The following is a 20174-nucleotide window of genomic DNA, read 5'->3' on the forward strand; positions in this document are numbered from 1 at the left end:
TATTTTACTTGGATAGTCACAGCTTCTGGCTACCATATTGAATGGTGCACAGAAAAAAAGAAACCAGATGTTAAACCTCATCCCAACAAGTGCCCACGGAGACAGAAAAGAGTGGAATCACCCAGTTGAAGGGGAAGTGGGGAGTCCAGTTGTCTGGCTCACCTTGTTTTCTATGGCCCCTGTCCCCCACCAAGCAAAGGGTTCTAGATTCCATGGTTCTAGGTGGGGCAGGGCTTTAGGGTGTGTGCCTTGAGTTTACCTACCTCCCACCAGCCTTCTTCCTTTTCAAAAAAAAGCACTTCATGATACTGGCAGTGACGTTTATTTCGGGGGGGGGGAGGTTATATACAGCAGTGACCCGGATGTCCGGGAGCCCCTCACCCCCACCCCAGGGGCTTGGGTGGGGAAAGGAGGCATTGGCAGAAGGCACACAGTGGTGGTGGCCTAGAGGAGGCCAGGAATTATGGGTGGGGGTGTAGTGTGTCCTGGGAGACCCAGAAGGGGAAACAGGCTCGGTGGGGGCAGCTGGTCCCTAGAGCTTGTGCTGGCTTTTCCTCTCATGCCTGGGCTACAGGAGGACGCAGGGGCAGCCCCCGTTCTTCTTCCTGGGGGCACTGGGCGGGCTGGGTGGGAGCTCTTGTTCCTGGTACTTCCTGTGGGAAGATGCTGGTGAGTTTGGGCCCCAGGGCTTGGGCACAAGGACAACAGGAAGGGGGTTCCACTCACCGGACAGCCCGCACCAGCTGTTCAAAGGCCTCGTCTACATTGAGCCGCAGTTTGGCGGAGGCCTCGAAGTAGGCCACGTGGTGGGAGGCACTGAAGGCGAAGGCTTCAGATCGGGAGACCTGTGGGGGGACGGGGGAGAGTCAGGTCTTTGCATTCAGAGGAGTCCCAGTGTGGGTGGGATGCAGAAAAACTGTGCTTGATCGGGAATTACATATTGTGGGGGCTCAAGTGGAGAGGGAATGTTCCAGGGAGATGGTGAGGGGGACACCGAGGGGGGTGGGCAGCATCTAAGAAAGGAGTAAGGGAAGGGTGCACAGAGGTTTGCCCTCCTGAGCATTAGATAACTGAGTTCATCAGGCAGAGAAGTCAGGCCATTCCTGGCCTCTGCCAGGAGCCGAGTTCCCAAAGGTTGGAAATCCCCAAAGGCTTAGTATGCGTTCTGTGTGGAAATCACATAGTCTCTATGTATAGGGAGGTGGTGAAAGCAGAGAAAGGAAGGGATGAGACCACGGTGGGCATCAAGCCCCCGGTGGAAGAGCTGAGGTTTTCTCCCAGCGGTGCTGGGGAGCCATAGAGGGCTGGGAGCAGAGGAAGGGGCCGGGGCAGCGGGTACCCAGTGGGAAACTGACTGGAAGGGAGAAACAGGCGGATGGCGCAAGGGTCCAGGTGGGAACAAGGGGCGGGGATGGGGCAGTCAGGGCCAATTGACCCAGAAGGTCTGACTTGGTGGCAACACATCTAGTGAGGTGTGTGACAATAAAGGGAGCAGGACTGCAAGAGCCAGAGGAGGATGCTGATATGAAGAGAGGCAGGCGGTGCACTGGAAGGAAGCAGCCTCCCAGGCTGAGATGGGGTCCCCGGCGGTCCCAGACCTGACGTTGTGTTTCGAGATCTGCCTTGTTCCCGACCAGCACGATGGGGAAGTCGTCGCGGTCCTTGACTCGGAGGATCTGCGTGAAGAGCTTGCTCACCTCATTGAAACTGCAGATGAAGCGAGAGGCGTGAGGTTCAGCAGCTCAGCCGCGGTCCCCACTGCTTTGCCACCTCCCGGCTCCTCTCACCTCTGCCGGTCGTTAATGGCAAACACTAGCAGGAAACCGTGCCCAGCGCGCATGTACTGCTCCCGCATGGCGCCGAACTCCTCCTGACCCGCAGTGTCCAGGACTGCAGAGGGGGGGAGAGGGCTGCTGTGGGGACCGAGATCTCCCTAGACACCCCCACCCTCCCCCACCCACTCCCTGCCACCCTCACTGTCCAGCCGGGCGGGGATGCCATCCACGGTGCAGATCTTTGTGTAGGAGTCTTCGATGGTGGGGTCGTAGTCAGACACGAAGTAGGACTGGTAGGGTGAGGAGAGGACACTTACTGTAGTGCCCCAGCAGAAATGGCATAGCCCTGCCCCTGGGGTCCACCTTTCTCTGCCCATCCTCTCTGAACCTGAATCTCTCTCTCTGGCTCTCTGTCCCGCCCCCTCCCCCCAGCCGCGTCCCTAAGGCTCTCCTGGTCCTCTCTGGTATAAAGTATATCTCCAGCAGAAATGGCATAGCCCTGCCCCTGGGGTCCACCTTTCTCTGCCCATCCTCTCTGAACCTGAATCTCTCTCTCTGGCTCTCTGTCCCGCCCCCTCCCCCCAGCCGCGTCCCTAAGGCTCTCCTGGTCCTCTCTGGTATAAAGTATATCTCCCAAATCGTTATTATGTCCTGGATGTGTGGCATTGAACAAATCGCTTCCCCTCTCTTGGACCTGTTTCCTCATTTGGAAAATGAGGGTAAATATAGCACTACACTTAATCCAGTGTTTGTGAGATTCAGGGAAAAATCCATTTGACATCTACGCATTTAACACATTCCCTGGACATAGTATTCGCTCAGTTACTGGGAACCAGACTATCTGCCTGTCTACTTCTCTCCCTCCCCCCTTTTCTCTTCCCTCTTTTTTCCCCCTCCTCCTTCCCCCCCCCCCTCCTTGGGCGGCTTTTAGTGTCTCCTCCCAGGGGAAGGTCCCAATTCCAATCCAACTGTGGAGAAACTGCCCCGCCCTAAGGCTGGGCCCCTCCCTTCCTGCGTCCCGCCCGCCTCCAGCCAGGCCTTTGGACAGCTTCAGGTCTGCCCCTAGGGACAGGGGCCTAGGGACGGGGGGCCTTTCTCTACACAGACAAGGGCTGCCATGCAGGCCTGGCTGGGGTCTCTTAATGGGTCTGGGACCCAAGGGCCTCTGCAGTAGCGTCTCAGGAGCAGACACCTTTCTAGGGTTTCTCTGAGGTGGGAGGGTGTTCCCCTTGGGAATGGGGTGGAGGTTTCCTGGGCAGGGGTGGATTTTAAGTGGAGAAGGGGAGATATGGTAGTTGGGGGTCTGAGGGCTGCATCCAGTCTTCTGGAGGTGTGCTTGTTGAGGCTTGTGCTGGAGGGAGGGTGTAGGGACCAGGCCCTGGGGGAATTAGGGGTGTGTATTCAGAGCACCTCAGGAGAAGGTCAGGTGTGTCTAGAGTCTTAGAGACCCTGACAGGCATTTATGGGGTCAGAGACACTCCCAAGGAGTGGATCTTTCTGGGGATATCAAGAATCTGGGGGCTTCTTCCATGGAGATTTGGGGGCTAACCAGAGTTTCTGAGAGGGGCTCAGAGAGTTGGAATGGAGGAGAACTCAAGATGGAGGAGTGGTTGGTTTTCCTTGGGGGAGGGTAGAGGTCTGGGTCTGGTAGGATGGGGGAGCCACAAGACTTGGGGGTCTTACAGTTCTCTGGAAGAGCCAACTGGCAGGATCTATTTGAACTCTCCTAGGGTCTGAGGGTGCCTCTTTTAGAGTGGTCCCAGATTGGCCTCAGGAACAGTCTGGGCATAATTTCTAGATTCAGGGAGGTCTCTGAAGGAGCTAAGCATCCAGACTGGAATCATCTCAAGGGCTTTGGGCACAGGCTTTCTCCTAAGTTAGGCTCTGGGTGGCTCAGAAGGGAAGCTGGAGCCTAGGATTTGGGGGAGATGGGACTCAGGGTGAGGGAAAGTGGCACCTACGGGCGGACACACGAGAGTGTTTAAGGTCAGAATGTGGTGACATGGATTTAGGATGCTCCCAGGAGGTGATCTGGGTCAGGTCAGCAGGGAAGGGGGGTTCTGGCAGGAGGGACGGTGGGTCTCAGGATGAGTATAGGAGGAAGGTCCCTCATGTAGGGGGTGGAGGTCCTGGGGCGCTCAGGGTCACGATCTGAGGGGAATTTTTAAGATTAGAGGGCCTCATAGGAGGGTCTCAGTGATGGATGGAGGGGGAAATCGGGGTCTCAGGGATCCCCCCCAAGGGCTACGTTCTGGGTCCCGGGGACACCCCCCGGGTGAGGGCCCACTACCTGGATGAACTGGATGGTCAGCGCACTCTTGCCCACGCCGCCGCCGCCCACGACCACCAGCTTGTGTGTCTCGCTGGGTGGGGGGTCCCCAGGTCCCGGCCCCCCGCCCCGGGGCCGCCCCCGCCCCGTCCCGGACGCCGCCCCGCTGCTCATGTCGCCACCGCTGCCGCCGCCGCCGCTACCGCCTGGGGGGAGCCGGGCGGGGCCTAGGGGCGGGCCACGCTAATAAGGCTACTGCATAATCATGAGCTCCGGCAAGAAGGGCACAAGTCTCGGAACACTTGAGGAGGTAAGGCCAGGGAAAAGGAGGAGCTATGCTAATAAAGGCAGGGGAACGACGTTCGCCACTAAGGGGAATTCCGAAAGGGGTGGGGATATGCTAATGAGAGAACTGTGCTTACCCAGAGCTGCTCCACGCGCTCTGGGCAGGCGGGCCGTTTGGGGGCGTGGCTATGCTAATAAGAGCTCATTCTTTCGGCAGACAGGTCGGGAAGATTATTCGGGGAGGGGATATGCAAATGAAGAATCCTGTGAAGCAGCTTCTCAGGGCACTTTCCCCAAGGCCTTGTTCTAGTAGGCGGGGCTCGCCGACTCGCGCGCGGCCGTATATAGGCGCGCTCCGAGGAAGTGAGCAGGTCCTGAGGGGAAGCTCCACCTCCGTCCTGGGATCTGAGCCAAACTGCCGACCCGGGCGTTTGGGCTGGATGTTGGAGTCTCCGCCCGCTAAGGGACCCAGGCTTCCGGTTGCCGCAGTCCCAGCCAAGCGGAAGACAGACTGGGAGGGGAGTTGGGGCCCTGGAGGGGGACAGCCGGGTAACGGGGCAGGGAGGGGCCGTGAGATCACTGCATTCCTAATCCATGAGCCAGCTCGCCCAAGCCGGGACGCCTGGGTCATGAAGGGCCTAGAGCCAGGATTTCTGGATCTTTGAAGAAGGAAACTCCGTAGGAGAGAACTGGTCTGGAGACCTGGAGTTCCGTATCCCGGAGGGGAGGAGATCTGGGGGTCCTTACTATTAGGACTACCCGTTTCGTAAAGGAGGGAGCTGGAAGTCCAGATTCTTGGGTCCCGGGGTTCGAGGCTCTGGGAACCCAGAATTCTGGATCTCGAGGGAATTGGTGTGGGGAACCCGAACACTTGTGTTCATGTAAAGTACGAGCTTAAGACCAGAAATGGTCTGAGGGAGGAAAAGCCTGAGGGCCCAACTCCTGGATATAAGGAAGGAGGAGGGAAATGGGAGTCTGGACTCCTCTGCCAAGTGAGAGGAATCGGAATTTGGACTTTTCGGACCTAAATGAAGGAGGCTGTGGGGCAGGGCTTCTTGGTTCTAAATTTAGAGGGGACTGGGGGGGATCGGGATTCTGGGATCCCCACAATGTGGGCGGGACAATTCCCAGGCAGGACAGCTTTTTTTTTCCACTACTTACTCCGCGGAACTACAATTCCCTTGCATCTGTCCGGCTGAGTGCTCTTTACGTCACGTCCTGTTCCGCAGCTCTTTCCGCGCGTACGCATGGAATTGTGGGGCCTCATCGCGGGCTACTGCAACCACGCCCACTTCACCTCTCACCTCCTTGCTGCGCCCGCGTGACGGAGGCGACGCGCGGACTACGCCTCCCGGCGCACCCCTGCCCGTGTGGCCCGTTGACTTCTGGGAAACTGAGTCCGGAGCCTTCCCACCAGCCTTCACGGCACCGTGCTCGGTACTTGAAGTCCCGGCAAGCTCGGCGGCGTTTTAGCTCCGCCCCTCTCCTCCCTCCGCTAGCGAACCCCCCGCCCCAGCCCGCCCCGCCCCGCGCCGGGGCCGGAGCCGCAGCCCGAGCGGCGGGGTAAGATGGCGGCGGTGGTCCGGACCGCGGGGCTCAGGCCTATTGGGGTGGGCGGGGCGGAGTCGGGTCGCTAGTAGTCCTGGGGTCCTCTCCAACACGCCACAGGGTCTGGAGGACTTAGCGGGGTGGCCTCTGGCCCGGCAGCGGCGGCGGAACCTGGCGCCGAACGGGGGGCCTTCTCAAGGCCCTGGGACGTGTCTCTGGGTGCCGGGGGCCACCTACGGAGCATCCCCGGGAGAACTGGGAACGTCCACAGGGTCTGGACCGAAGCTGGCGCCTGCCCTCCATCATATAGCCGGCTTGGGTCATCTCTGTAGGCACTGTTGATCGTCTTTATGGGTTGACCGGAGGCTAGGGTCTGTTCATAGGGTTCTGGGGCCAACCTGAGATCTTGAGATATATCCCAGGGGTGAAGGAGGTTTGCAAGAGCTGAGGAGTTTCTGCAGAGCCATCTATAGCGCCTGGGGTATGTTTGTTGGGGCTGGGAAGTGTCTACATGGGCTGACGTGAGGATGCCACTCAGCTACCTGGGTCCGGGGCCGTTTAGCGGGCCTGAAAGAACTTCCTGGGTTAGAAAGTCTTTTAGAGGTGGGATGTGCTCACCAAGGGAGGGAGGCAAATATTGAGATGTGCTGAGAGGTCTCCATCATCTGGGAGGTGTTTAATCTGGGTGACAGGGGGCTGGGGCAGTTAAAAGGACCTGAAATCATCTAGGTGGCTTTGAGTGTGCCTGCAGCAAATTCGAATGCCGTTTGGGGCCATATAATCAGATGGAGAATAAGACAAAGGAGAGTATTGGAAAATTTGCTGAGCTCAAGTGTATTTGCACTTTAGAAGGTAATTGAGATGAAAAATATTTTAAAATTTTGTGTTGCCCTGGTGTTATGGCAAGAGTTCGAATTAGCTTACATTAGTCTGGGAAAGTTTATAGAATCATCTAGTACAATGCTTTTTAAGCTCTTTTGACCTTGATCTATAGCAAGAAAATATACATTTTTCATTGAGGCCCAGTACCCACCGACATGTATTTAAGTTAATACCCATGTCCCATTAATTGATATTTCCACTTACTACTTGCGATGTATTATGAATAATTTTCAGCATCTGATTTACTTTTTATAACAAGCTATTTGTGAAGCAATATACTGCTGTCAGACTCTGTAGTTTGAGAATGACTGATCTAGAGAGATCTAGCAATGTCTGCAGGGCCTTCTCATATGGAAAAGACCCAAGGAGCCTTGGGTGTATCTGCAGAGCCTGGGGCATGTCTGCGTGGGCAAGGGAGCATCTTCATACCTGCTGAGGGTTTGGGATCTGTGTGTTTGTAGTCAGACCTTGGTTAAGCTTCTGTTATGTGACAGTCACTGTAATTTGCGCTTTCTACCCCCACCCTGCCCCCAGGTGCTGGTGAGCAGCTCCAGGGCTGGAACTGTCCTTAGGGCCTTATCAGGGTGGGTGTCAATGCGAGTTAGGGAAGGAACCTCAGGCTCTTAGAGAGCTGGGAGGCTGCATGGAGGAACTTTGGCAAAGCTTGAACATCTGGTCCAAGGGAGACCAGGACAGAGGACTTTTCTTTGCAGGTATACAGCTGGGGAAGTTGGGGAGACGGGGGGGGAAACCTGGGCCCTAAAGACTAATAACGATTATTATTATTACTCTGTATTGAGTACTGGGTTATGCTAACACTGTGGCAGAAGTGTCTCCTTTCAATTTCTCGCAGCCTTCCTCTGAGGTAGATACTCCAATTCTGCCACATACAGATAAGCACACTGAGTTGGGGGTTAGGGATTTGAAGCTTTCTAGAAACTTTGAGACTGGATATTGTTTCAGAGTAGCAGATTTGATGGTCGCTGGCAATCCCACAGCTGAAATATTCCTGTTGTTTGAAGCCCAATTAAGACAACCCCCAATCTGAAGGATGACCTTTCAACTTTAGTATAATCTATGAATTTTTGTGATATCGTAAAGGCTTTAGCCATGCTTCCACACAATGGGCAGACAGGACATAGGCAGATGTCCCCAGGGGTTCTGGTGAGCAGCACACCTTTCTGAAATTAGTGTTTTCATTTCAAAAGTGGCATGTTGGTTTTGTAAATCACGTTATCATGGGTCCACTTTCTATTGTATATATAAATAAATTGTTTCTCGTTCCTCACCATCGAGGAAGATTGATGCTTTAGGAAGTTGTGTCATATTTGAGATACACCCAGCACACTGGCGCATACCTCAGTTTGGGAAAGCTAGGTGTATGAGACTATGGAGCACACTATTTGAAATCACAACTCAACAGAAAAAAATCTTGGCATTGTGTTGGCTCCCATGAAAGTGGGCCAGTGAGGTCTTAAGTTTGGTTGTGGGGGAAACGGTGGGAACTGGGGGGTGGGGTGTTGAAATAGGCTGGGAGGGCCTCCCTTCCAACAGAGGAGGCAGCTGAAATCCAGACCAGGGGAGAGAATCGCTCTAGTCCCTCTGGTATCTGCATTGGACCCAGTACCCTCCCAAGGACCGGGATGAGTGGCGGAGAGGAGGGACACTGAAGAGGATGCTGATTGAGGCAATGGTGGAGGCCTTTGAGGTCTTTGTGTTCGTCCTCTGCTTCTGTCCCCTCCACACCCCACACCCCACCCCACAGCCCTGTTTGTCTGAACTCCAAACTCACCCCCTCAACTTCCAGGTGACCATGGAGGAAGAAGATGAGTCTCGAGGGAAAACAGAGGAGTCGGGTGAAGATCGGGGCGATGGTCCCCCGGACAGAGACCCTACGCTTTCTCCTACTGCCTTTATCCTGGTGAGGCTGCTAGACATCTGGGGCCAAGGGAGGAGGGGCTGGGAGTCTGGATTCCAGGGCCCGACTCCTGGGCCTTCGGGGGAGGCGGGGCTGGGAGCCTGCACTCTTGGCTCCTCTGAAGGGTTTGAGTTTGGCTGTAGGGTGTCTGGAATGCCTGTCTCCCAGGAGTAGAGCTTGTGACCATTTGCACGAGTCCCCTGACTGCCACCCTTTCTTTCCACCCCCTTCACCCCCATCTTTTCTCTAGCGGGCCATTCAGCAGGCTGTGGGAAGTTCCCTGCAGGGGGATCTGCCGAATGATAAAGGTATGATGGGTTCTGGTTCCTCTTAGCTCCCTGACCCATCTCTGCATTCTTTATCCCAATTTCATTCATATACATTTTTCTGAGGCCTCCTGGGTGCCACTCTTGTGCTGGCATGGGAGCCAAAAATGGGTCAAACCCCCCGTGGCTGCCTTGGAGGGGCTTACAGTCTGGTGGAGAGAGACACGATCACGGCACAGAGGTAGCCTGTGGTACCGTGAGACGGCAGGAGGCCCAGCTAGGTTAGTGGCCAGAATCCAGGAAGGCTTCCTAGAAGGGGCGACAGGTGAACTGCATCTCTTAAGGACGTGTTAGAGTTGTCTGGTAAAAAAGAAGGCCTGATAGGCAGAGACGAGCACAGGGGTGCACTACAGGACTGAACTGAGGTTCTTAGGGGCTGGCGGGCAGCAGGCGTGAGGGGACACAGGAGAGGTTTGTGGGGACCGGCTCACAGCCTGGCTCGAATGTCGAGCTGACTTGTCAGGACTTCATCCTGAGGGCAGCTAGGAGGACAGAGGGGTGAGGGAGCTGGAGCCTCAGAAGGGCATCGAGGAAGTCCGTCTGGGACCCGACTTAGGAGTGGATGGAGGCTGGCAGAGCAGGCAGGAGCGTGGTTCCCTCATCAAGAGCTAGGGCAGGCTCCTTTTTTCTCTGCCCCACAGGGTTTCTCCACCTAGGTCCCTGTCCTCAGTCCCCCATGCAAATCTCTCTCTAGATGGCTCTCGGTGTCATGGCCTTCGATGGAGGCGCTGCCAGAGCCCACGGTCAGAGTCCCGTTCCCAGGAATCAGGAGGAACTGACACAGCTACTGTGAGTAAGGAGGGAGCCAGGGGAGGAAGGGCATTGAGGCGTGGATCCCGGAGATGGGGAAATGGGGCTGGGCACTCATAGACGCCTGAGTCTGGGGTGCTGATCAGGAGCAGTGTTGGAGGGCTTGGGGGCCGGGCTCTGGGTCCTGGAGGCAGTCAGGCCGAGGGAATTGGTTGGATCCCTGCATTTTCTTAGGAGGTTAGGGGTTGGGGAAATGGGATTTGTGGGTCCTCACATGATGAGGGACAGGGTGGAGCTCCTCCTCCCTATTCCAGGTGCTGGACATGGCTGCGGACAGCTTCCTGGCAGGGTTGGTGAGCGTCCTGGATCCTCCAGACACCTGGGTTCCCAGCCACCTGGACCTGCGGCCTGGCGAGTGAGTTGCTGGGTAGCTGGACTGGGAGAGCCCCTGGTTTGGGAGCTGGGAGCACCCCTGAGGCTCACTCACCCCTTCTGTCTTGCAGAAGCGAGGACATGCTGGAGCTGGTGGCTGAGGTCCGAATCGGGGACAGGGATCCGATCCCTCTGCCGGTGCCCAGCCTGCTGCCCCGTCTCAGGGCCTGGAGGACGGGCAAAACAGGTATGTGGGACGAGGGCAGAGCTGGGCAGGCGGCGGCCTTGGCTTTGTGTGCGAGACAGCTGTCATTAGATGTAATAGTGATAATCGTGCCATTTAGACAAACTCTTTTTATTTTTGTGTTTTTTTCCCTATTTACACTGCAGTAAAGGCCACACATACATATATATTACGAAAAGTAAAAACGTGTGATGGCTACCATGTGGGAGCAGTTAGCAAACAGGAGGGACTTGGTGGCCAGGGCTCTACCTATCAGTGTCGCTGCATGGGGACTTGTGTCTCCAGGCGGGAGCACTTAGCATCTTCGTCTTCCAGAGGAGAAAACCCTGAGGAGGGAAATGGCTTGCTTGAGGTGACACAGCCGGTTGCTTAGTGGTGGTCCTGAGCCCTGAGCGCCAAGCTGGGTGCTTCTGAGAGTAAAGCCAGAGTTGTTCACTTCTATGATGTGCAGCTGCCCAAGCGAAAGTTTGGCCCCCAACCCCTCACAGTGGTGAGCCCATGTGCAGAGCAGAGCTTCTCAAACTTAAGCGGGCACCAGAAGCAGCAGGAGGACCTTTTAATACACAGGTTTCCAGGCCCACCCTCAGGGTTTCGGATTCAGCAGGTCTGGGGTGGGGCCTGGGAATTTGCATTTCTAACCAGTTCCTTGGTGATGCTGCTTCTGCTGGTCCCCGGGACCTCAATGAGAACCCTGGGTTCAAACTTCCCTTTTGCGTGTACATACGTGTTTGGGGAGGGGTGGCGAGCAGAGGAAGGTGCAGGTCTAGCAGAAGGTCCGCTACGAGCCACTGCCCCATGCAGACCATGGCTGGCACACTCTGAGCCAGTTCATGTTTTCCTCATCCTTTGTTTATAGTTACAGGTTGACTCGTCCATTAGGCTCAGGGGACATGGTGCCTAGGGCCCATAAAAGTATTTTCATTTCTAGTAAAATCAGGAGCCATAGAGGCTAAGGAAACAAATGGGCAGGACAGCATTCCAAGAAAACTTTATTCAGAAAAGCAGATGGTGAGCCGGACTTGGGTCTTGGGCCTTAAGTGACATAGGTGTATCTAGAACATAATGGTTGTCTTCAGGGGTTATGTTTTCTGTCCTTATTCCAAGTCTTTTATCGATCTTCATACGGAAAATGTGAATAACTTAGAGAAAAGAAAAGAAAATTCACTCATAATCCTCCCCCATATGAAAATTATATAAAGAAGCGGGTGGCTTGCCTTTCCAGACTTCTCTAGTCCGTAGACTGTTTCAGGTGGTGGTGATAACGTCCAGGGTTGCAGGCGCTCACACTCACCAAGTTCTCGCGGTGCCAGGTGCAGTCTGGTTCTTCCTGTGCAGCCGCTCATCTGGTCCTCTGATCCCTGTGTGGTCTGAATGCTCCCATCATCATCATCCCCTGCTTTATTTTCCTCCAGAGCCCTCAGCAGCTGGCGGACGCTACGCTTGGCACGTTGATATTTCTCTCCCCACTCGAATGTGAGCTCCTTGAAGGCAGGGATTTTTGTCTGTTTTGCTCATTCTATTCCTAGTACCCCAAACAGCACCTGGCACAGATAGATGATTGATAAAAATGTGTTGAATGAATGCACGAACCCCATTTTATAGGTGAGGAAACTGAGGCAGATAGAGATTGAGTGACTTGCCCACAGTTGGGTCACGAGGGAGGGTTGGAAGCTGGGATCCAAATTGGGAAGTGGGTTCAGAGCTGGCACTATCCGTATGACCATGCTGGCGTCCTTGCCTTGGCAGGTCCTTGCAGTTATGTGTGGTTGACAGAGGGGCCTCTGGACTCCATCATGTGTGTCTGAGTCCTAGCCTGGCCACCCCCCAGAGGTTCAGCCTCTTGTGGGACTTGGTGGCACTGAGTACTTAGAAAGCAGGGTCTCAGGAGTGCGGGTGAGGTGACCTAGGAAAATACGATGCCTGGCCCATAGAAGGAATGAGCACGGGTCATCCCTGTCACTAGTCAGTGTTGTCTCCGGGACCTGAGCAGATGTAGTCCTGTGGGTGGGGCTCGTTGCACAGGAAAGAGTGGGGGATGGGGACTCGGGCTGTCAGTGCGCCCATTCCTGGCTCTGGAGAGGGAACTTCACCTTCTCAGCTTCCCGTTATTCTCGCTATAAAATGAGATCAATTCCCGCAAGAGGCAGTGGGTGCAGCAGGTGCGAGCTTGGCTATACAGGTGGTCAGAGGTGTGAACCCTGGCTCTCCTGCCCTGGCCTGCACCCTCCGTGGTAACATTCCTGCCGTTGGCAGTCAGGGCGGTCGTGGGCTGCGGGGCAGTATCTGTCTCAGGATATGGGAGTGCAGGCTCATGGGCCACACTGACCGAGTTTGCTCCCCAACTCCTCCCTGCTGTCTGTGTGCCCTTGGGGAAGATACCACAGCTCTCTGTGCCTCAGTTTCCTCCTGGGACCCCCGGGTCACAGAACGTATGGTGTGGAGTTGTTCCGAACATCCTACGAGTTGACACATGTAAAGCACTGGGGGCAGTGCCTGCTGGTACAGCGAGTGCTGAGTGGGGTGCGGGGGCGTGGATGGGTGCTGGTCTGCCTGCGGCCCCCTCTGCTGGGGCACAGGGAGGAGGGATGTGCACCTGACCACGGCTCTCTGTCTCTCCTGTTCCTTTGCAGTTTGTCCCCAGTCTCACTCTTCTCGACCCTCCTGTGCTCGCCACCTCCTAACCTTGGGCACTGGAGACGGGGGCCCCGCCCCACCTCCTGCCCCCTCTTCTGCCTCCTCTTCGCCTTCCCCTTCCCCCTCATCATCCTCCCCTTCCCCTCCGCCCCCACCACCACCCCCTGCCCCCCCAGCCCCACCTGCCCCCCGGTTCGACATCTATGACCCCTTCCACCCCACCGACGAGGCCTATTCCCCACCACCCGCTCCGGAGCAGAAATACGACCCCTTTGAGCCCACTGGCTCCAACCCCAGCTCATCTGCGGGGACCCCCTCACCAGAGGCGGAAGAGGAGGAGGAAGAAGAGGAAGAAGAGGAGGAGGAAGAGGAGGAAGAGGAGGAGGAAGGCCTGTCCCAGAGCATCAACCGCATCTCTGAGACCCTGGCAGGCATCTACGATGACAACAGCCTGAGTCAGGACTTCCCAGGTGACGAGAGTCCCCGCCCGGACCCCCAGCCCCCACAGTCAAGTGCAGCCCCTGGAACACCACCGCAGGCAGACTCTACGAGGGCCGACGGAGCCACTCGCAGGCGTGTCTTTGTGGTGGGGACGGAGGCGGAGGCCTGTCGGGAAGGCAAGGTCTCTGTGGAGGTGGTGACAGCCAGTGGAGCTGCCCTTCCGCCTCCCCTGCTTCCACCTGGGGACTCGGAGATTGAGGAGGGTGAGATCGTCCAGCCGGAGGAGGAGCCCAGGATGGCACTCTCACTCTTCCGGGCCAGCAGCCGTGCTGCCCGCCCTCCTCCTGCAGCCCCAGCCACCCCTGTGGCCCAGCCCCCGCCCCCACCGCCAGCTCCCCGGGCCCCTGAGGGGGACGACTTCTTGTCTCTGCACGCTGAGTCTGATGGCGAGGGCGCCCTGCAGGTGGACCTGGGGGAGCCAGCCCCTGTGCCCCCTACCACGGACGCACGCTGGGGCGGCCTGGACCTCCGCCGCAAGATCCTGACCCAGCGACGAGAGCGCTACCGCCAGCGCTCACCCTCCCCCGCTGCCGCCGCCCCCACTGGCCCTCCCACCCGCAAGAAGTCACGGCGGGAGCGCAAGCGCAGCGGCGGAGAGGCCAAGGAGGCCGCCTCATCCTCGGCCGGTGTGCCCCCTGCCCCGCTGACTCCGGCCTCTCCCTGGGACTCCAAGAAGCACCGCTCCCGGGACCACAAGCCCGGCTCCCATGCCTCGTCGTCCGCCCGCCGTCGCTCGAGATCTCGCTCTGCCCGCCGCCGCTCTCGCAGCCCTGACCGCCGCCGTGGGGGCAGCCGCAGATCACGGTCCAGGGAGAAGCGGAGGCGGCGGCGGCGGCGCTCAGCCTCCCCGCCCCCAGCCACCTCCTCGTCGTCGTCTTCAAGGCGTGAGCGGCACCGTGGCAAGCACCGGGAAGGTGGCAGCAGCAAGAAGAAGAAGAAGCGCTCCCGGTCCAGGGGTGAGAAGCGGTCAGGGGACAGTGACAAGGCCCTGGCTCCAGCTCAGCCACCCACTGGCTCGACTTCATTGGGCGGGGAGCGTGACAGCCGCCGCCGGGGGGCCGTGCCACCCTCCATCCAGGACCTCACGGACCACGATCTCTTTGCCATCAAGCGGACCATCACTGTGGGCCGGCCAGACAAAACCGACCCCAGAGGCCCTTCACCGGCCCCGGCCTCCTCGCCCAAGCGCGAGGTCCTGTATGACTCAGAGGGACTGAGCACCGAGGAGCGAGGTGGCAAGAGCAGTGAGAAGGACCGGCACCGGGCTGGGGCTGCCTCCTCCTCCTCTTCCAGGGAGAAGGGATCCCGTCGGAAGGCGCTGGATGTGGGGGACCGGGACAGGGACAGAGATAGGGACAGGGACAGGTCATCCAAGAAGGCCCGGCCCCCCAAGGAGTCAGCACCGTCCTCAGGGCCCCCGCCCAAGCCCCCAGTCAGCAGCGGCTCAGGCTCCTCATCCTCATCTTCGTCCTCTTCCTCCCGGAAAGTGAAGCTGCAGTCCAAGGTGGCGGTGCTGATCCGGGAGGGCGTAAGCAGCACCACTCCGGCCAAGGAAGCGGCGTCGGCCGGCCTGGGCTCAATTGGAGTCAAGTTCAGCCGTGACCGTGAGAGCCGCTCCCCTTTCCTCAAGCCTGACGAGCGGGCCCCTGCTGAGGTGGCCAAAGCAGCTCCGGGCAGCACCAAGCCTAAAAAGACCAAGGTTAAGGCCAAGGCTGGGGCCAAGAAAGCCAAGGGGACCAAGGGAAAGACCAAGCCATCCAAGACCAGGAAAAAAATCCGCAGTGGGGGCAGCAGCGGTGGCACTGGTGGCCCTGTGACACTGAAGAAGTCCAAGGCCGACAGCTGCAGCCAGGCGGCAGGAGCCAAGGGGGCTGAGGAGACATCCTGGTCTGGGGAGGAGCGGGCAGCCAAGGCCCCCAGCACCCCACCCCCCAAGGCAGCCCCTCCGCCCCCTGCGCTCACACCGGACTCGCAGACTGTGGATAGCAGCTGTAAGACACCTGAGGTCTCCTTTCTGCCCGAAGAGGCCACCGAGGAGACTGGGGTCCGAGGTGGGGCAGAGGAGGAGGAGGAAGAGGAAGAGGAGGAGGAGGAGGAGGAGGAGGAGGAGGAGGAACAGCAGCCTGCTACCACCACAGCCACAAGCACGGCCGCAGCCGCCCCAAGCACTGCCCCTAGCGCAGGGTCCACAGCCGGTGACTCGGGGGCGGAGGACGGGCCAGCTCCCCGTGTCTCCCAGCTGCCCACACTGCCCCCACCCATGCCCTGGAACCTGCCTGCTGGTGTGGACTGCACCACCAGTGGTGTCCTGGCCTGTAAGTGTCCCTGGGGGTGCCGGGCAGGCCGGGATGGACAGGATCAGGGACGATGAGGTCATAGGGAGACAGACTTGGAGACCTTGGGGATGCCTTGGAAAGGGTGGGTACGTAGTGACCCAGACCGGGCAGGCCACAGGTTGGTGAGGGCCGGTCGGGGTCTGCACAGGAGGCCTGTAGGTCTCAGGATGCGATGGCAGAGCCCAGGGCAGACAGGAGCAGGGGCGGCGGCCAGCTCAGCATAGGCTGCAGGAATGGGATGTGTCCTGGGGATCCTCCCAGGCGTGAACTGGGATAGACTTGCTGGAGGGACCAGAAAGAGTGGGGGAAGCAGGGAGCAGTGTCCCTGGGGGGAATGGCAGGAATCTCTGCCAGACCACGGAGAGGAGAGAGCCTAGGACTGGCTACAAGGGGCTCAGGAGACAGAATCTCACTTCTGCCACACCTTGTCACTGAGTGACTCTGGCCACGTCCCTCCCCTGACACGCATACACCTTGAGTCCCAAGAACATGCGGTGTGGGGTGGGTCTTCCAGTGGCCGAGGCCCCCTTTTCTTAGTTCTGAGCCTTAGGCCTTAAGGCTTGTTCAGAGCCCAGGGTGGGAGATGGCGGCAGGTGGCGAGGTAAGGTTCACCATCTCCTCTCATGTCAACCCCTATCTCCCTGTCATCAACTCTCTGCCTCCTGTAGTGACTGCACTTCTCTTCAAGATGGAAGAAGCCAACCTGGCGAGCCGAGCAAAGGCCCAGGAGCTGATACAGGCCACCAACCAGGTGGGGTCCCCTGGGGAAGAGTCCCTGCAGCCCCTTCTCTTGTCTCCCGCCTCGGGTAGGAGGAACTACAACTCCCAGCAGGCCTTGGGGCAAGGTATTGGCCAGAAGAGGAGCTTGTTGCCCCTAGGACTATTGGGAAGTCAGGGCGGGACTAATAGGGGTACATGTTCCCTCTTCCCCTCCACCTCTGTTCATTCTCCAACCTCTTCCACAGATCCTCAGCCACAGAAAGCCACCCTCCAGTCTAGGGGTGACACCAGCTCCTGTGCCCACCTCTCTGGGTCTGCCCCCTGGCCCCTCCAGCTACCTGCTCCCTGGCAGCCTTCCCCTGGGCGGCTGCGGCTCTACCCCTCCCACCCCCACTGGGCTGGCTGCAGCCTCTGACAAGAGAGAGGGCAGCAGCAGCTCTGAGGGACGTGGGGACACAGACAAGGTGAGCTGGGCTTGGGAGGGGTGGTTGATGGTCAGTTTTGCAGAGAACAGGATGCAGGGGCCCAAAGAGAATGGCAGAGACTGATGCCAGCAGACGGGGTCTTAAGATTTTTTTTAAAAAACTGAAGTTGTTAAATTGTAAGGAACTAGTGGATGAACAGGAAATGGGTGCTGGGCAGACTTTTTAAAAATTAGACGTGTATATACATATATACATAGGGAGTTACAGATAAAGGTAGAAAATGACCACATCACACGTCCACTACAGTCTATCCTTGGTTACCCATCTTCCTCCCTCCCTCCCTTCCTCCCTCTGTTTTTGGGTGGCTTACAAACAAACATCAAGCATTTCCTAGAAGGAGGGACAAAGAATGAGTGCTGGGCAAATACAAACAGGTTTTTATTCCATTACATCTGGCTGCTCTTGGGCTGTTTTCCTTTTGGTCAGGTCCAGACGCTTTTTGTTATGGTCCAACATCCCATCGCCATCTGATGGCGTTGCCCACCCCTTGCACACTGTACGGTACCAGAAAGAACGCAGAATAAACCTCATAGAAAGCCCCTTACGAGAAATGGTGACAGAGGCACAGCTTGGATGGTCAGTGGTTCATGGCACGTGCTGTGGGCTGTAGGACAAGGACAGTACAGACCACGTGAGCAGCAGCGGGTGCTTCCTCAGCCAGTGAGGCTGCCCTGGTCCCTTCTCTGTTTTCCTCCCTTGCTGTATCTGAGATGGCTGTAGGGGACATCCACTTCCTGAGGGAGGCCTGAGGACTCCAGGGTGGCCGGTGGCTGTCCTAGCAGTGGCGCTGCCCCAGCAGCCCAGAGCTCAGCTGACAGTTCACATTCTCGTCATCTCATCAGTGTCTGGAGTGTCCGGCCCTTGTCAGGCCTCAGGTCACTGTTCCCATGTTCCCTTGGCCCTCGGGAGGGTAACCTCCCCAGGGTTGGTTCTTAGGGTGACTGTCCCTTGTGCTTGGGGTCGGGACATGACAGAGGGCCTGGCTCTGGTCTGAATGTGCCCTCCGGCTAGATGTCTGCCCATCAGCTTTTGCACTTCACTTGAGGTTGAAGCAGGTGCAGCTCTTCCAGCCCAGTGGGCTTGGGGATCTCTCAGCTGCTCCCTGTCCTGTCCCGATGGCCATCACTTTTTGAATAACCGCTGTTCCCCTCGATTGGCTCTTTGCTACGGCCTCCATGTTTGTTGCCTCAGTCCTCCCCACCAGTACTGTCCTCATTTTACAAGTGAGTCACAAAGGGGTTTGGTCCCTCGTCCAGGCTGCAGAGAGGTAGAACCAGGCAGGATTCCAGCACAAACGAGCCAGCTCCGCAACCTGAACTCTGAATCGCCAGCCGCCCCAGGACTCACCTCCTGCCCCCTCCACTGTGCTCCTAACCAGTCCCGGCTCCAGTTCCCCTCAACCCCTCTGTCCACTCAGGAGCCAGGACAGTGTTGTAAATCCCCCTCTGAAAAGCCTTGCCATATGTTCTGCTGTAATCAGAATAAGCCCTGGAGAATCTGATTAAAACAGTCCTGTTTGGCTAATGTCTCGCCCCACCAGATTGAACTTTGTAAGGGCAGGGGACACGTGTCATGGTCATGGCCACCTGGGATGGCCAGAGTCCAGCCTGGAGGACATGCTCGGTGACATTCCGAGGCCCCGGCCTGGCCTGTGGTCTGGAGTGACCTCAGCAAGAGGAGCACGGGGCAGACCCTAAGCCCGACTTGCACCTCCAGGAGTAACTGGGTGGTCAAGGAGGCTGAGCCCGCCGGCAGGCAGGTGACTGGAGGCGGGGGATTCTGTAGGAACTCATCTGGCCTTTGTTGTCCCTTTGTCCCACCCCCGCCAGTATCTGAAGAAGCTGCACACGCAGGAAAGGGCGGTGGAGGAGGTGAAGCTGGCCATCAAGCCGTACTATCAGAAAAAGGACATCACCAAGGAAGAGTACAAGGACATCCTGAGGAAGGCTGTCCACAAGGTGGGCCCAGACGGGGACAGACAGGTGGGCGGAAGAGGTAAGGGCGGCGGGTGTGTGCAGACATGTGGACACAGGTGGGGAGGGTCAGTCTGGAAGGTGAGTGTGATGATTTCCTCAGGCCCACACTGGGGCCTGTTTGGTGGAATTGGGATAATAGGGGTGTTGGCCCGGACACTGGGGGAGCGACTCCCACCCCAGTCCCAAGCTGTGCTCAGCAGTCTAGGGGGATGTGTCCTGGGGGGCAGGCAGTGAACGCAGCTGCCCCCGTTCCCCAGATCTGCCACAGCAAAAGTGGGGAGATCAACCCGGTGAAGGTGAGCAACCTGGTGCGCGCCTACGTCCAACGCTACCGCTACTTCCGCAAGCACGGCCGCAAGCCAGGAGACCCCCCAGGGCCTCCACGGCCTCCCAAGGAGCCAGGACCCCCGGATAAGGGCGGTCCAGGATTGCCCCTGCCCCCTCTCTGAGACCCCCAGCCCCCCTTCCCTCCTCTGCCTCTTTGAAATTCTGGACGTATTTATGGCTCCGCCTCCCCACTTCCCTCCCCTGTCAGTGGGATGATTGGGGGAGGGTTGCTGTGGGGAAGAGGAGAGCCCCCTGCCCATTCCTGTGCCCATTCCCCATGTCCACAAGCCTTTCCCCGTCACCCCCCCCACCCCCCGTTCATACCCTTCCCCCAGTTTCATTAAAGATTTCATGAAATGTTCCTCCCTAAGCCCCATGATTTTAGCCCTCTTTTTCAGAGACCAATTTGGGAAAGTGTGGGCGTGGGACACATAGGAGGCTTAGCCCAAGTCTGAGGGTGGTTGGCTAGGAGACCAGACTGTATAGCTTGGGGCAGTTGCATTCGCCTCTCTGGGCCTCAGTTTCCTTATCTATAAAGTGGGTGTCATGAGGATTAAGTAAGACCCAGGCAGATAAAGCACTTAGAACTCTATCTGGTATATAGTAAGCTGTTGCTGTTGACAGAAAAGTGGTGGTGATGGGATGTGGGGGTCCCAGGCCCACCTGGTCAATTTCTTCCAAGCCCAGGGCACCTGGGTGCTACTTGTCTGCCTTAGAGGTGCCCCAGAAACAGGATCTTTGTTCCCCATTGAGTTAGATTGTGTTTTTACTGGTCCTATGAGGCTGGGATGACCGAATCTGTTCTCCTGAGATGGAAAGGGAAACG

At 57.6% G+C, this 20174-nt stretch overlaps 2 protein-coding genes across 8 annotated transcripts; one reads left to right on the forward strand and one right to left on the reverse strand.

Moving 5' to 3' along the window:
- Positions 1 to 306: 306 nt before the first annotated feature.
- Positions 307 to 4263, reverse strand: RRAS (RAS related). The gene is made up of 6 exons (XM_033127369.1): positions 4066 to 4263; positions 1978 to 2065; positions 1788 to 1890; positions 1599 to 1707; positions 727 to 845; positions 307 to 653 (listed from the first exon to the last, which is right to left on the reverse strand). The coding sequence occupies exons 1-6, from the start codon at positions 4216 to 4218 to the stop codon at positions 569 to 571; spliced, it is 657 nt and encodes a 218-aa protein (XP_032983260.1). The 5' UTR covers positions 4219 to 4263; the 3' UTR covers positions 307 to 568.
- Positions 4264 to 4912: 649 nt separating this feature from the next.
- On the forward strand, positions 4913 to 19709 carry SCAF1 (SR-related CTD associated factor 1). 7 transcript variants are annotated; one of them, XM_033127366.1, is made up of 13 exons: positions 5929 to 6358; positions 6607 to 6729; positions 7294 to 7472; positions 8567 to 8680; positions 8928 to 8985; positions 9698 to 9792; positions 10068 to 10168; positions 10257 to 10372; positions 13000 to 15819; positions 16509 to 16591; positions 16806 to 17024; positions 18875 to 19003; positions 19279 to 19709. In XM_033127366.1, the coding sequence occupies exons 4-13, from the start codon at positions 8573 to 8575 to the stop codon at positions 19468 to 19470; spliced, it is 3921 nt and encodes a 1306-aa protein (XP_032983257.1). In that variant the 5' UTR covers positions 5929 to 6358; positions 6607 to 6729; positions 7294 to 7472; positions 8567 to 8572; the 3' UTR covers positions 19471 to 19709. The 7 variants fall into 7 exon arrangements, with proteins under 7 accessions (XP_032983259.1, XP_032983254.1, XP_032983257.1 ...); XM_033127364.1 differs by lacking the exon at positions 7294 to 7472; XM_033127368.1 differs by lacking the exons at positions 5929 to 6358; positions 6607 to 6729; positions 7294 to 7472 and adding an exon at positions 4913 to 5766.
- Positions 19710 to 20174: the final 465 nt, after the last annotated feature.

The sequence above is a fragment of the Rhinolophus ferrumequinum genome, chromosome 15 (genome assembly GCF_004115265.2).
Source record: "Rhinolophus ferrumequinum isolate MPI-CBG mRhiFer1 chromosome 15, mRhiFer1_v1.p, whole genome shotgun sequence".
Lineage (NCBI taxonomy): Eukaryota > Metazoa > Chordata > Mammalia > Chiroptera > Rhinolophidae > Rhinolophus > Rhinolophus ferrumequinum.

Excerpts from the sequence above, each read along its gene's own strand:
- RRAS (XM_033127369.1), bottom strand. The coding sequence starts at position 4,218 with ATGAGCAGCGGGGCGGCGTCCGGGACGGGGCGGGGGCGGCCCCGGGGC. Across the intron at positions 846-1,598 it reads ATCTCGAAACACAACGTCAG|GTCTCCCGATCTGAAGCCTT; the intron begins GTCTGGGACCGC and ends GTCCCCCCACAG. Across the intron at positions 654-726 it reads CAGCTGGTGCGGGCTGTCCG|GAAGTACCAGGAACAAGAGC; the intron begins GTGAGTGGAACC and ends ATCTTCCCACAG.
- SCAF1 (XM_033127362.1), top strand. The coding sequence starts at position 8,435 with ATGCTGATTGAGGCAATGGTGGAGGCCTTTGAG. Across the intron at positions 10,169-10,256 it reads CTGGACCTGCGGCCTGGCGA|AAGCGAGGACATGCTGGAGC; the intron begins GTGAGTTGCTGG and ends TCTGTCTTGCAG. Across the intron at positions 19,004-19,278 it reads TGAGGAAGGCTGTCCACAAG|ATCTGCCACAGCAAAAGTGG; the intron begins GTGGGCCCAGAC and ends CCCGTTCCCCAG.